This window comes from Tenrec ecaudatus, chromosome 2, assembly GCF_050624435.1.
Source record: "Tenrec ecaudatus isolate mTenEca1 chromosome 2, mTenEca1.hap1, whole genome shotgun sequence".
NCBI classification, from domain to species: domain Eukaryota; kingdom Metazoa; phylum Chordata; class Mammalia; order Afrosoricida; family Tenrecidae; genus Tenrec; species Tenrec ecaudatus.
This window is the reverse complement of record NC_134531.1, coordinates 232,019,108-232,034,861: the sequence shown is the minus strand read 5'-3', so window position 1 is coordinate 232,034,861 and position 15,754 is coordinate 232,019,108. Positions and strand designations below refer to the sequence as shown.

The 15,754-nt window shown below is 44.0% G+C and overlaps 1 protein-coding gene across 6 annotated transcripts in view; it reads right to left on the bottom strand.

Moving 5' to 3' along the window:
* Nucleotides 1-15,754, bottom strand: part of APP (amyloid beta precursor protein) — a 298,287-nt gene that overhangs the window by 5,932 nt on the left and 276,601 nt on the right. For 3 of the 6 annotated variants that reach the window (XM_075542402.1, XM_075542400.1, XM_075542398.1), the window contains 3 exons: nt 12,276-12,329; nt 6,161-6,261; nt 1,818-1,964 (listed from right to left, as the gene is read on the bottom strand). In XM_075542402.1, coding sequence (XP_075398517.1) covers nt 1,818-1,964; nt 6,161-6,261; nt 12,276-12,329 — 302 coding nt within the window. The remainder of the gene's footprint in view (nt 1-1,817; nt 1,965-6,160; nt 6,262-12,275; nt 12,330-15,754) is intronic. The other 3 variants (XM_075542403.1, XM_075542401.1, XM_075542399.1) reach the window with 1 other exon arrangement.

The following is a 15,754-nucleotide window of genomic DNA, read 5'->3' as shown; positions in this document are numbered from 1 at the left end:
TGATTTATTGCACACATAGTAAACCATGACAGTGTAATCATAATTTTATATACACTGGGAAACAAGACATTGCTACTTTTTGGCGATATTAGTTTTATTGTGATGGACTCCGATACTGCAATAGCTGAGGTATGACTGTATTCTGTAGCCCGAGGTCTAGTGGGGACCTGGAGATCGTCCTCTCAGGAAGGAACTACCTGACATGTGTGCTACACAGCCCGCTCCTGCACTGGAAAGCCTGCCATGTCCCATCCAGCACCTGTAGGCTCTGGTCTGTGGCACTGAAGGCAGGCAGTGGGACTGAGGGCATCTAGGCAGATGGGAAGCTGCCTCGTGGGCATCTTCGCCAGGGCAAGGCAATTACGAGATTCCATTATATTAACACAAAATTAAAAGAAGGTGCTTTTCAAATATTCAATTGAATATTTGAAATAAAACCAGTTTTATTTGAATCTTTGAAATAAAACCAGTTTTATTTTTCCCAATGTAGAACTAAAACATCTCCCCACTGAATAGAAATGATAGAAATGAGAGTCGCAGGATCGAGAAATCATCTTTTGAAAAGCGCCACCTCAAACGTGTGGTGGCATCGTGCTTATTTTATGTGCTCAGATTCTCGGCTGTGAAGCCCCAGGTCTTCCCCACCTGGGGCCTGACGACCACAAGCAGCCTGCTTCTGCACTTCGCTCACTTCCCTGGCTTTCCAGCAGCCGCACCGAACCGGGGAGATAAGCGTCCACATGGTTTCTCATTGGCAACTTCTGTAAACAATTTGTTTATGGGGATTTTAAGGGCTGAACAAAATGAGGTTGCTGGCCTCACCACAAATTAAATGTACATGAATCGTTCCCGCATGCCTACAATCCAGATTGGTTCGGAGCTCATTTCCATGAAAAACTGAACTGCCTGGTGAGAGGGCTGACAGCCTGGCTGCAAGAATGGGCTCAGACAAAGCCATGGCTGCGGGAACGGTGCTGGACCAGGCCATGCTGGCTTCCCTCTCTTACAGATGAGCTCACCATGAGTCAGAACCCACTCAGCGGCACCTGACAAATCTGCTAGGAAAAAGCAACCGTTCAAAATGGAGGGACTGATATTTGGACCTTGGGCTCACTAATTAACAGTGCGACATTGGGATAAACACTGCCTTGTCTGGGCTTCCGGAAAAACCAGCAAATCAATCTGATTGATCAAGGCCCTCTTGTAGTTCTTAAAAGCCAGGAGCTCTCAAAATGTACTCTCTTTCTCTGACAATTTAGAAAAAGGTTGCCGTTCTCCGCCCCGCCCCTACCAAAATTGTATGTTAGATGCATGAGATCAACTTCTTTTGGAAGTTTTCCTGGTTTTCCAAAGCTTGTGATTCCAAGGAGCCATGGGAATCTTGCAGCAACTCCTAGCTGAGTGCTGGACACTGTTGCGCACAGGTTGGCCCGCGGGGAGCAGGCAGCACGACCGCAAGCGAATTAGAATCATCCTGCGTGGTGTCTTTTCTCCTGTAAACCATCATTTGAAGGTAATCTCAATTTCCTTTGAGCCAAGCATTATCGTCATCCGTGTTATTTTGATCACTGCAGTACAAATGATAATTTGAGGCAACAACTCAACCCTCAATGCCATGATCACGGGGCTCAGCATCAATGGGAATGCATGAGAGCCAAAGAAAGGACAGACTAGCTAGCGCTTCAGCACCGAGACGGAACAGATCGCCTCCCTGAGCCCTAAAGAAGAGAAAGGTGCGCGATCCTAGCGCAAAGCACACGGTCCTTCTGGCCGGTGCTTCACTGGCCACTTGTAAACAGATGACCGGTGTGACCTACCTCTACCACACCGTGGTGGATGGACGTGTACTGTTTCTTCTTCAGCATCACCAAGGTGATGACGATCACCGTTGCTATGACAACACCGCCCACCATGAGTCCAATGATTGCGCCTTTGTTTGAACCCACGTCTTCAGCGAAGAACACCTTGAAAACAAGACAAGGAAAATAAATAAAAAAGAAAGCAACAGAAATTGCAGGAGACATGTAAGAGGAGGCACGTAAGAAGCTTCAGTTCATTCTCTGCTCTCGCTCTCAGCCTTAAAATCTCAGTTTGGGTTGGCCGGCCACTTCACTACTTGGCGCTTACTTGGAAGAAAAGCAGACCTGCCGCGCAACGTTCTATGTATTCCTAAAGCATGGTCGTTAGAGCCTGTGGAGCCGTGCGGCCTGCCTAGGCCTAAGAAGCTGGGTTTCCTCCTCCCTGCCACCAGAAAGAGACAGCGGATGCTTGCAGAGACCAGAAGCCTCTGATGGGTGGAAGGGACCTTTGGAGACAGGTGGGGGGGGGGGTAACTTTTGGATCTATGAAAAACTACAAAGGATGGGGATTAAAATTATGAGCCTAGCATTTTCCAACCCCAGCTGGAAGGAGGGACATTTTTAACACAGAGAAATAAATAAACATTTTGAAACAAAGGCAATGAAGAACAATCCACCCTGCCACTTACTTACAGTCACAAGAATTCAGCAGGACCCTAATTAACCTTGAGAAGCATAATGCGTTAAGGAGTTATTTTAAAGGAAGAAGCAGCAGGCAGCAAGATAAGAATTTCAATAGTTGCATTTAACACACATTTTTACTACGTTGTCTCTAGAACCTAAAATCCAAAACAGTGCTTTGTTCTTACTGTTTATTTGGATTAAAGATAAAAAGAATTTGAAGGACACTGTAGAGAGGAAGTGTGAGGAGAATGATGAATTGAGTGGGTGACACTTCTTCATATTGCATATAAGAAAAAAGCCGTCATTCGTTTTCCATCATATCTACTGAAATGGACGTACAAAAGCACTTTGGGCATTTTATCATCTCATTATGAGAGGAGATTACTTTAAGGTTATTATTAAACACATGGATACCACATTTGTTAGATAAATTCACAAAACAGCTCCCTAAATAATCATCCCACGGAAGCACCAAGAGAGTAAAAAAGAAAAAAAATTTCATAGATAAAACTGGCATCTTAATCTCAAAAGGCAAGATCAAATACCATAAATTAAAAAATATATAGCAAAGAAAGAAAATTCCTAAAAAGAGTTCGTGACTGGATTATCAACAACAAAATTAGCAATTGCTCCTTACAATGCAATTTCTAGTTCAACATAATCATAAAAAGCAAATCATTAATTAGCTAATAATAATACTAGTTGGAGGTAATCAGGAATAAGTGCACATCTGGACATCTTGCTATGTCTTTAAGAAAATACTATAATTTTGTAATATTCATTGCACTAATTATAGTACATTATCTTATCAACTAGCTCAGTAGAGGGAGCTGATTCTCCTAATTGCTGCTGGTGCCACTAGTCACTGTCGCATGACAGGAGGCGGGTAATGGCAGAGATGGGCTTCTAGGACACAGGCAGGCCCTATACCATGCAAACCAGCACATTAGTCTTCGCCTCTCCGCCTCCCCCTCCCAACTCCCAACTCATCAGCGGGTCCCCCAGACTCTGTTGCTTGTTTTTCAAACCTTCCCCACCAGTCAGTTCAAGAACACCCCTGATGTCATAAACATAGGGGTGGATTAATTTGCTAACCCACACCACACTTCAAAGGCTGCATGCCTGTAACAGAAAGGCGATGCAGGTTAATGCTGCATCTGAGTCTCAAGTCACTTCTGACTTGCTAGTGTTTCCGAGTGAAAAGAGATGCAAACAATACAATAAACACCTTCCTATCGGAGTTTAATCGCTTAACCCCCACACTGTACTTCTGGATAAGATAGAAAGAACGCTAACATAATCCAGGATTTGACTTATGTGGATTTCTAAGCTTCCGGTGGAGGATTTTACTGCTTGCTGGAACTGCCTGGAGAAGAGGGGCTTCCTTTTTATTCCATCTCTAATTCCAACCTCGAGGCCGGGAGTGATTTCATCTAAAACAGTGAGAAGAAGAGCCCCGCTGGGAGCATCACATAGTCTGGCTTGCTTCCTGCCTTGGTCGAACTAGGCTGAGTTCCCATGATCCTCTCCACACAGGGAGTTGGGGGAGGAGGCAGGAAGGAAGGGTGGGAGGCAGAGATAGGAAGCAAAGGGATACAGCACAAATGTAAAAACCAGCTAGCTATACAAAGTGTTCAGTGAAGTCAAGTGGCGTTTGGATGAATTTATTGGAGATTTTGGTCTTTTATATACCAAACCTAGACTATTAATGTTAATTATATAATATAATATTTCATTAAAAAAAGTATTATAGGAATCTATAAACAGTCTTTGTAAGTCATACTTTCACAGGCAGTTGGTACAGTTAAGGCCAAGTGGATGTGACATGAAGATTATGATACTCAAGTCCAAGACTTAAGCAAGTGAATTAAAGTTAATTAAATGGCTAATATAACTGGAAAAAAACTCACTGCCAATGAGTCAATTTCACCTTCGAGTGGCCCTATAGGACAAGGCAGAACTGTCCCTGTGAGTTTCTGAGACTGTAAATCTCAGAAATCAAGACTGTAAATCTTTACAGGAGTAGAAAGAACATCTCAACTTTCTCTTATGGAATGGCTGGTGGTATTGAACTGCCGACCTTGCAATTAACAGCCCAAAGTTACCAACTACATTACTCACTGTCACCCAGTTAATGCTGACTCATCGCCCCCCTCTGTGGGTTTCTAAGACTGTAACTGGCTAAAGGGATTAGAAAGCCTAGTCTTTTCCCCTCAGATATGGTGATGGTTTCGAACTGCCAACCTTCTGAATCACAGCCCAGTTTGCAACCACTACATCGTCAGGGCTCCTACTATATCACTAGGGCTCTGAAAAAAAGGCAGACCCTTGACAAGATGGATCGACACTGTGGCAGCTATAATGGGCTCAAACATAACAATCGTGAGCTGGTGCTGTTGGGAGCGCTGTTCGTTCTGTCATATAGGTTAGCTGAGACACCTCTGACTCAATGGCACCTACCAACAGCAAGATAGCAGGGATGAATTCCATTTTAAGTGCTGCATGAAGCCGCCCTCGTTGCGCAGTGACCTCTGCACTGGGCTACTCCTGCAGGGCCAGCAGTTTGAAGCCACCAGCTGCTCCACAGGAGAAAGATGAAGCTTCCAGTCTCAGAAGCCCACATCTATTCTGTTCGGTAAGGTTGCTCTGAGTCGTCAGAACGAACTCGGTGGCAGTGGGTCTGGTTTTGCTTTGGGAAGTCTTGCCTGAGTTTAGAAGACAGCCAGAGCGGAGGTCTGAGGCAGCCCAGAAATAGCTCAGAAGTAAGGCCTGGTGATCTATTTTTGAAAAGCCAGCCATCAAAACTATGGCTCTCCAGTGATCATCTTCAACCTTAAATCAAAAAGACCCCCAGAAGTCATCTTAAAACCAGATGAAAGTTTAGCTCCACTAGTAAAAAAGGTCGGTCAGGGTCATTATGCCCTTTTGAGCACTATCTATATGGTAGCCAATTGACAACAGCAACTTGAACACTGGCCATATATTATGGTTTTATTGATTAACTACTTGTGTCTAGATTATTACTAAGAAAATGACATACAGAATTCATAAGTTATCATATTTGCACCTCATTAAAGTTCCTTCTTTTAGGGACATGAGAATGGCCGGGCAACTAGAAGAATGTAACCAGCATCACTGAACTGCACATGTAGAAACTGTTGAATTGGCGATGCCTTGCTGAAGGTGTACTTGGCAATAAGAATTAATTGGAAAAAGAAAAGGAAAACCTTATGGAGTTCAAAATCATCCACAGCACAAGACTTAGTCTTTATTTGCCTGGAGCAACAGGAGAACGAGGATCAAGAAGAGCATATGCGGCCCGATGCCTCCTTTACCGTGAGATCAAAAGAACTGGATGGTGCCCACCTCTCATGACTGAATATTTTTTATCTAAGAGTCGATAGTAGAGTCTTGATAGAAAGGGAGGTGGGTAGAAGAGGACCTCAAATTCAGATTTTCTGGAGCCACGGAGGCTGGGTGAACCCAGAAAATACTGCCCTGAGCTAAGCTTTTAACTTCAAACCCAAAACAGTCCGAGTTGTCTTTAAGTGGTGTTACAGCTTGTAAAGAATACTTACCTAGTAAAGAATATTTGCTGTGAGCAATATGCTCTTTTATGATCTATCTGCGTGGGATCAAATTGACCCCAGCGATGCGGCATATTAGATGGGACTTACCAATTTTTGATGATGCACTTCGTATCCTGAATCATGTCGGAATTCTGCGTCCATCTTCACTTCAGAGATCTCCTCCGTCTTAATATTTGTCAGCCCGGAACCTGAATCGCACCATAATTAAGAAGGCACGTAAATCAATTCATTCCCCCACTAACAATAACATTACAACAGAAAGGCCATAGCACCTCACTTTTAGGCCTGAAGTTAGAGGGAAAGAGGTTACTTCCGTTTTTTCTTAAGAAAACGATGACCTTAACCACTATCTATTTTAGACAGAAAGAAATGAGCGATTTAAAATTCTGAAGGGTTCTACTTCCTTTAAATACAGGGTGTGCTTTTCAAAAAGAGGGAAAAATAGAAGTCAAGGGCGGACTGGGGAACAATCTGTTCCAAGAGTTTGCTGGCTTGACTTAGAAGTTTATTATGTATTTTTAAACCATTAAAATTTATTTCATATACAATTATGAATTTTTCCCCTGTGCCATCAATCCTTTAGAAAAAAATAATAGAAGGCTTTTAAAATGAGTATTAATTATCTGGTAGAACAAAACTACTACTTCGGGGTTTTGTTGCAATTATAAGTAAATTATGTCCATGTCTCTATGTAGTGAAGTCTTATAAAAATCATATCATTTATTTAGTGAAGTGTTCTAGTTATAGATACAGACTATAATTGTTCACCTGTCAGATAAAAAGTTCGGGCATCAAATTTTGAAAATGCTTCATTGAAACTAACAGAATTTATAATGTATGAACTCTTGGCTACAAATTGCTATATAAATCTTATCTAACAGTTTTAATGCATTTCATTATTTGAGTAATCATTTGAAGCTCAAAAAAGAAAAATACAATCATTAAACTCCAAAAAACAAAAAAATGACACTGTAGAGTATCGGTTTCCATGTGATTTCACTGAAATACCAAAACTCAGAGTTCTGTAAGGAAAAGGTTTCTCCTGAAAGGTATTCCCATCAGTGGTGGACTCTTAGCTCTTGTTTAAACAGAGATCAAGCTAACAGTCTACCACTCTGTTTATCAACTGGCGCAGCCCTTTTTTTATTACGTCGAATGCTGCTTCCCTGCAACTTCTACCTCCCGAAAAAGGTCTGCACAAAGCAAACCTTCACCATCCCTTCCCACTAAGACCCTTGAACAAGTTTCAGATACCCAAGGAGAGGTATCGTGTCTCTGCTGGTCCTTCCCTGGCTTGAGCTGCACACTCCCAGTTTTAGTGCCCATGGGACCTAATTGCTTGCTCGCTCGCTCTTGGTCTAACCACGCTCACAATCCTATTCACAAGGTGCTGGGAAGCTTGTCACACACGGCGCTGAAACGGAAAAGCACACACAGTCACAGCATGATGTGCCAGTCTAACAGCGCAGCCTGTCCAACGAGGAAATGAGGAGAGCTTGACAAGGCCTACTGAACCCATTATGGTCCTGACAGATCACTGATTGCTTGTCCAATTGCTCAATACGCTTCCACTTAATAACCTAGCCAAAGACAGACCCTAGAGCAACATCAGTCTGCACCTGGCTGGTAGATACGAAGCTATTTTTGCTCTGTATTCCTTGTCAGAGCAACAGTTCCTTATCCTTAATTCACCAACTCTTTTTTAATTCGGCGTTCCACCAAGACTGTGGATAGTGGGCCTGTGCATCCCCCTCAAGATCTCTGAGCCGATGACGTGTCAGGGTCATAAGGACTTGAACTTAGCTACAGAGCTATGGTGGTAAGAAATCCACACATTTCTTAAAGTCCCTCCCTCTCAAAAGGTAGAACTTAATTCCTTTCTCTGGAGTGTGGGCTGGGTACAGTGACTTGATGACACATAAAGGATTATTTGGGTGGCTTTGGACAGGAGGTCATAAAAGGCAATGCAGCTTCCTTCTTACTTTCTCTTAGATCACCTGGTCTGGGGAATCCAGGTGTCAAACTGGGAGGTACTGAGGTCTCCTGCCAGGAAACAGCCAGACACGGAGGCCTCCTGGGTGGATGGCAACAGCCATCTGAGCGAGCTATCTAGGAGATGGACCTGCCAGCCCCAGTCAAGCCTTCTGATGACTGGAGCTCCGACTGATGTCTCGATTGTAACTTCTGAGATACTCGGAGCTCGAACTACCTAATTCAGGCACGAAATCCTCAATTACAGAAACTCTGGAAAAATGAAAGCTTTTTGTTTTAAGCTGCTAAGTTCTGTGGTTACCAGTCATCAAGTCGATTCTGATTCACAGAGACCCTATGTAAGGTTTCTGAGACTGTAAATCTTTATGGAGCAGATAGCCTTCTGTGGGATACGTTCGAATCACTCACCTTTCAATCAGCAGAGCAAAGCTTACCCAACATTGTTACTAACCCTCCTTCAAACCCAACACTAACTCATTGCCATCCAGTTGATTCTGACTGAGAGCGACAACGGCCTTCTGAGACTGCAACTCTGTATGGGAGTAGAAAGCCTTGTCTTTCTCTGCAGAGCAGCCCGTGTGGGCCTATGAAGTGTTGACCTTGAAGTCAGCAGCCCAACGTGTAACCACTCTATCACTAGACTCTTCATATACATAAGCCCTCCGTGGTAGTAGCTAATACGGGGGGAGAGTGCTGTCTTTTCCCATCTTGATCTGCTCTGGACTTTACCAAAATAGCTAAATGTAGAGTTCTGAGAGCTTTAAAAGAAGTTCTCAAACACTCTTACATTTTTAGATTTGTGGGCTAAATGACTACCCTGAAAAATAAGTAAAGAATCAACTGTCCACTCAAAATTTTATAACCCCGTGCCATTTCCAAAAGCACGCGGAGAGTGCTATTGCTGTTCAAATAGTTAAAATAAATAGAATTCATGCAGCAGGTCAGCACGAGAGATAATTAATGTTTATAGCTTAGCAGGTTGAGAGACTCTCAGAGAAATCGTCTTTGCTATCTCCTTTTTATGTCGCAGAAATAGCCATTTATTGAAAAGATTTTCTCAATATACAACACATCTCAGTGGGGAGGGGGGAGAAATGAACATGCTTGCCAATAGGGAAACAGTATCAAAATAAGCTGATATTGTATGTAGTGGAATATGATGTGAACTCTTGTCATGATGTATGAAGCGAGCCTGTGGTTCACTTGGGTGCTAGAGGGGGGGTTCGGGGGGGGCTCTGTGTTTCAGGGCACCTCTTCTATGTTCTGAGGTCTCTGATTAGGACTGGGAAAGAGTGGTGATACTTATAATCAAAGAGGAAGCTTTCTACCTCACATGAAGAGTGTGTTAATGCATTTTTCGTCTTTATTCTCAGTAAGTAGTATAAAGGTTCCAGAGTCTGTATTTCCTCCCTGGAAAAAGCCCGGAGGCGTAAGTCTAATGGCTGCTCTGGCTGGTCCATTTCGGCCAGAGGTCACCACTGAAATGACCCCGTTCTCTACTGGAAGCCCGTATTGTAGAGGTTACAATGCCCTGCTTTTTCCCAACAGTCATTTTCCTTAGCAGTGACTATTACTGATAAGGGGGGTCCTGGAGGTGGAGGAGGTTGGTGTGCACGTGTGTAAAAAAAGAACAACAACAAAATTCCACCTCTCTATTTGTTTCAAAGGAAGGGAACAATCACAGTGGCCGGTTCCATTTGCACAACAATCCAGAAATACTCAGAATATGTAAGTCCATAAAGAAAAGCCCATTAGAAATTGCCAGGGGCTGGAAAGAGGAGGCGATGGCAGAGAAGGAACTAAATCCATGGCATCGTTTGAGTACCAGGCTCCGGCGATGCGGAGAAGGATGTCTAAGTCTGGAGAGCCTAGCACTGTGACTAGGCACAGTAGAAATACGTGTGGTCTCATAGTGTCACCACCAACGCACACTACAAAACACAGGAAGTGAGTCCTAACGCTTGGGAGACTCACCTGGACTGACACACACGAACCATGTCCAGGAAAAATGGAAACTAGACTCACCCTCATTTCATATCTGAGCCTTCATTTCCTTACCTGGTCCTTCTTTATTATGGGGGTGGGGGTGGGCTCAAGCTTGACATAAGCAATCAATCTTAGTAAAGGTCATTCTCTCATCTCTAGCTGAAGTCTCTCTCTGCCAACCATGCACCTCAAATCGTCCAAAACCTTTCTTGAAGGCCACCTCCAGCACGTCTGATTCACACACCCGTTGGTTATTACTCCTTCCCCTCACACTGTAGCACACAAGGGCTTGCACTTTCTGTTGTTTTCTATTACCTTGCCTTGCTCATCCCAAATTGCAAATTGTACTCCATCTACTATACGCCAAGCTCCTCAGAACAGGGACCTTAATTTCTTTGGACTCTTTGCAGCATTTAATACATGTTTAATATATGTTTAAATATACATTTCAAAAGAGACTTCCAAGCTACTGTTCCCACAAAGATCTGAGGTTTTTTCACTTCTGGCTCGTACTTCATTGCAGACCTTTTTTGTTGCAAAGGTTTTGGAAACATAATTCATTCTTGTGTTAGGAAAAAAAGAGGGGCGGGGTACATTACTCTGATGCTTTCTGCTTTCATCGATATTTCCATTGGAGCAGATAGACCTGCCTTATCAAATGAAAGAACTTAATAAAATCTGTTAAACCAGTGTTTCTAAGTCACATTTTATGCCCGTCAATTAAAGTACTCTTATTTGAAAAAACAAAGTAGGAAGCGCCATGAAGAAAATGCCCAGGCACATGACCATTCCCGGGGCTGTTCTGGGTTGCAATTTGAACCGGATTCACCCTCAGCCTGGGGCCCCACCAAATGATGAGTAGGAGGGCCTGCCAACTGATGGCTCCTTGAAATGAACTATGTGACACTGACAATAAAGAGGGCATTCGGCAAGTTGAATCTGTCTCCAACTTACAATAATTTAAGTTTCCTTTAAGAGCCCTGCAGACAGAGATTCATAAAACCAACTAGAGTGGCTGTCAAGGCATGTCACTCCATTGTTGCTTGCCGCCACTGTTAATCAGAGTGTAAAGCATAAAGATGCCAAGAGGCAGACTCTCAGAGTCATCTCACCAGTGACTCTGCTTAGAAGGCAGCCGTGACTTGAACTTGCACTGACTTGAAAGAGGCAACATTTACTCCTGGCTCCCTGCTGCTGACTCTGTTTGCACCCGGGAGCCAAGGTCACCTCTGTTTGTCAATGTCCACCCCATGTTCCTTTACCACCTCACATAGACAGTATGAGGAGAGAAAAGAAAATAAATATGGATGATCTGAGCTGCTATGGGGAGTAAATTCTCCTAAAGTGTCCCGATATATCAATTTGATTCCTTCCCTCTGCTTCTTGACCCCCTGACAAGTGTGGGTACGATCCGTGGGGCAACATCACACATAAAGCAGAGATTCTGGGGTCATGTGATGAAGTTATTCTGAACATTTACTTGGAGGCAAAGGGCAAATAGGGGACCAAGGTTGACCATTGGTCACTTCTTAATGTGAATGGGATTTATAAGCAGTGTATTAAAAAGGGGGCTTCTCTGCAAAATGATGTGCCTACATTTGCAGGGTTAGGCCAAGCACGCCGAGGGAGTAAGGATATGTAACCCTAAGGGGAGGAAAAGTCAGTCTTTCTGACTCTAGACATAGCCCACTTAGGATATTTTTAGGAATTCACACCTCCACCCCAGTCAGTGACTGAAGGTGGAACCCAGCTCTGTTAGAAGAGAACCCATCCGGGTACCAAAAAAAGAAAGAACAGAACTGATGCTCACACAGCAGTGACTAAGTCACCACCACGTGACGTCTGAAGCAGCGGGAGCTTCCATTTTTTTTTCCGGACTGGTTATATATACTGGTATCTATACCTCTGTATTTAATGCGTGTCCCCCCAAAAAAATAGTGAGAGAGAGAGAGAAAAGAAAAAAAGGAAAGCTGGAAGGCTTTTCCTTGTTTCAAAGGGAAATTTCAGAGGCACAAAAGATACCTTAATTAGGAACTTAGGAAACGAAGGATAAGAAATTGCAAACGGGGAATACATTTTTTTTAAAAAGTTTGTTTCCATAGCCATTTCAACTTTGATGTCGCCGGCTCTCTGATTTTAAGAGGCTCTTCATGAAGAAAGGGGCTGGTGCCTGCTCAAGCTGAAGCACAGGAGGCTCAGAGGAGGGAGGTAAGCGAGTCGATACCTGGTCGAGTAGTCAGTCCTCGGTCGGCAGCTGGGCGGGCATCAACAGGCTCAACTGGGCACAGGAAGCAAGAGGCACAGAAAGCAAACGAGACAAATCGAGACGGTAAGTCACGGCTCCGGAACACAGAGCAAAGAAAAGCAAGTGCAATACACAAGTTATAAAAAAAGGAGCAGCTACAAGAGGAACTACAGTGAGTTCATCCCCCACATCAAGGATGGGGAGGGGTACCACTTCCAAAGACTTATTGCCATTGATGTGTCAAACCGACTCCTTAAATTTCTAATAAAAACAGTCACCAGGATATGAATGGACATCAAAGAAGAGGGATTGGGGACTGTGGATTTTCCTCTCAGCTTGTCTAGACATAGTTTCTTGGCTTTTGATTAGATATGAAATATCTTATACCCAGCCCAGTGGAAAACCTTTAAAGAGATCTCCTTTTACAATTGCACAATGTTATCATACTTTACAGTTAATTAACTAGAAAAGGACTTGGCTGGCCCTCCAGGGGAAATGCAAATAAGAATTTATCAAGAGAGGCAAGTTTCACCACATCCTTTGCCCTTTCATGAATCAGAGTTGTCCCTAGACTGAGGGTGGACGAGGTAAACCTATGAGCTTCTCTCTCTGTTTACAGGCTGGCTCGGTTTGAAAGGGAAGGCACTGTCCGAGTGTGTGAAGTGTGACTAGTTCTTCCATTACTTGTTGACTTTCATACCGTTTCCTGTGTGTGTGTTCTGGGTCTGACCCAAAGTAAGCCGAAATGCAGCATTATACACAGAACGCAGTGTCTACACGGAAAACATGGCACCCCATTGTCTGGAATTGTCAAAGGGCTTCTGATTCTTAAAGAGTATCTCCTTCTTGACCTGACTCTATCTAGACTGTGAAGAAACTCGTGACGGAGAGAGGAACCGAGCCTTTAGAGTTGAGGAGGCAAGGGGCAAATGCAGGGGAGGCAGAGGGAAAGCCCCTTTGGTAAGGCCCTGGCGATGCCAAAGGTCAGACAGCAAGAGAGAGAGAGGAGAGAGAGAGAGAGAGAGAGAGAGAGAGAGAGAGAGAGAGAGAGCGCGAGCACAGGTGTTGATAGGAAGTGCAGTGTGCTCGATGGGATGGCGATCGGCGGCTTCCACAAACGACAGAGCTTCCTGAAGCACACCGCGCAGGCATTCAAAGGTGGGACTGGTGAGCCCAAACCGATTTTGAACGCCACACACTGACTGGCAGGATCCGTGAGGGGGAGGCGAGCGGCAGCCAGAAGGAAGGTGAGAAAATAATGTTTCTGAGAGACTGAGGAACTTGGATGACATCAAAAGAGTACAGCGAAGCGCAGCAAAGCAAGTCAATCACAAAGGGATGGGTTCTGCATGATCTTGCTGAAGCAGAATGTCCAGGACAGGCAAATGTACGGAGACCCAAGTCGATTCGTGGTTAGCAGGGGCGGGGGCGGAGGCGAGGGAGGAAGGGGGAGCCAGCGACTGCTTTCCGAAGCAATGAGGTTCTGTGTATGGTGGATGGGAAAGGCTGGCAGCGGTTCTGGCGATGGTCGCACATGGCTGATGTGACCGACACTGCTGAATTGCACATGCGAAAAACACTGACTGGCAAGCGTTGTATGACGTCTATTTTGCAACAACCAGAAAGAAAGAGAGATCGAGAAGAGTGCTCCGGTCCTTGAGAGCGCAGACATTGGCGGCCGAAGGCTGGGGCCATGGGGTTGCTCTTGCTTCACCTGTAGCCCCAACATTGACAATGGAAGAGACCTGGGCAATTGGAACCGCAGTGAGGCAGAAAAGAAAAGACCTTACAAAATCGCTTTCAAAAACTCTGGAAAACACTACAATGTATTTAATAAATAGCCCATTTACTGGACAGTGTACAGCTACTCTTGCTGAGAGGAGGGTCCATATTTGATTTGTAGATTAGAAGAAGATATAACTCTTTCTGCAACTCATGGGTTCACCAAAAACAATGAGATACAGTTCCTTTACAAAAAAACAAAACAACCAAACAAAAAAACAAACAAATCAAACTCACTGCCATTGAGTCAATGCTTGCTCACAGTGACCTCCCCAGCGGCTTCCGAGGCTATAACTGTTCACGGGAGTAGAAAGCCCAGCCTTTCTCCCACAGATCTACTGGTGGTTTTGAACTGCCAACTATGTGGACAGCAGCTCAATGGGTAACCACTATGTCACAAGAACTTCTAATAGTTCTTTTGCAGTTCATCTTTTCTCCCCATCCGCCATAACACAGAGCGAGTGACTCGATCACTCTTGGTAAAATGGGAGTTAACTACAGGGTTAATACACTTTCTGAGACTTTCCTAAAGACACAGGTCAGAATACAGCAAATCACACTTAAAGAGCAAACAAGGAACAGAAGAGGCAATCCTACAAAGTATTAAATCATTTGTAGATGTATTCCCCTTTGCAGGTGTCTTTTCAGCTACATTTTACAAAAGGAAAACATGAAACAAAACAAAAACGAACAAATATACTAAAGGGAAACTTCGCTCTACACATATATACAGCCAGCCTTGCAAGAAGCTGTTAGGCCTCTGTGTGCGCGCATGCGCATGTGCATGGGCGTGTTCCCAGAGAGGAAGATGAATGGCCACAAAGACCTCTGCTCGGGATGGTCACTGATTCTATGCTGTTCTTGCAGTGGGTCCCCTCAGGCCATCATGGAGACAGGCTGCTGCTAAGGACACAAAAGCTTCCACCACATCAGTTCATGTTCACGAGAACAAACGTTATCTCTACATCTCCTTCCCTTCATCTCTGCCACTTTGAGATCCAAAGAATAAGAATTCCTTAGGGCCCAGTGCAGCCATTTCCCAGACTACAGTACCGGAAAAGTGTGTTCCTTTAAAAGATTTCCTGGGCATCTGACTTTGTTTCTGGGTTTTGACGAATTGTTCTAAAGAAAAGCAACTCATGTTTGAAGTCTGGTGACACGGACTGCATGCACAATGACGGGACATCCTTTGAGCATTGTAAGTATCTCCAACAGCTCAGTATACATGTGCATGTGTACAAAATGAAGAGGGATTAATAAAAATGATCCCGGGGAGAGGTGCGGGTTAAAGAAGAGGTGAGATTTTACAAGTGTATGCTCCTACGACCTGGCGTATTCCTTCACGTTAAGATATCTTATTTGGGTCAAATGGGTGAGTCTCCTTGATTTAGGCTGACGCGTGTCTCTGGCAGGATGCTGGCTTCACTGAAATAAATAAACTTGATTGTGGTGATGATTGCAGAGTTCTTTTTAATATCTTGAAGCCATTGCATTATTTGATATGTGAATTCTATGTTAATAAAACCATTTAAGAAAAAACACCATCAGTGAACATGAACTATGCGTCCTAATGCTGACTAGGTTTCAGCAGAGCTTTCAGACTAAGCCGACATAGGAAGAAAAGTAAGGAAGTCTACTTAGAAAAATCAACCCATAGATCAGAAGAACCTGATCTG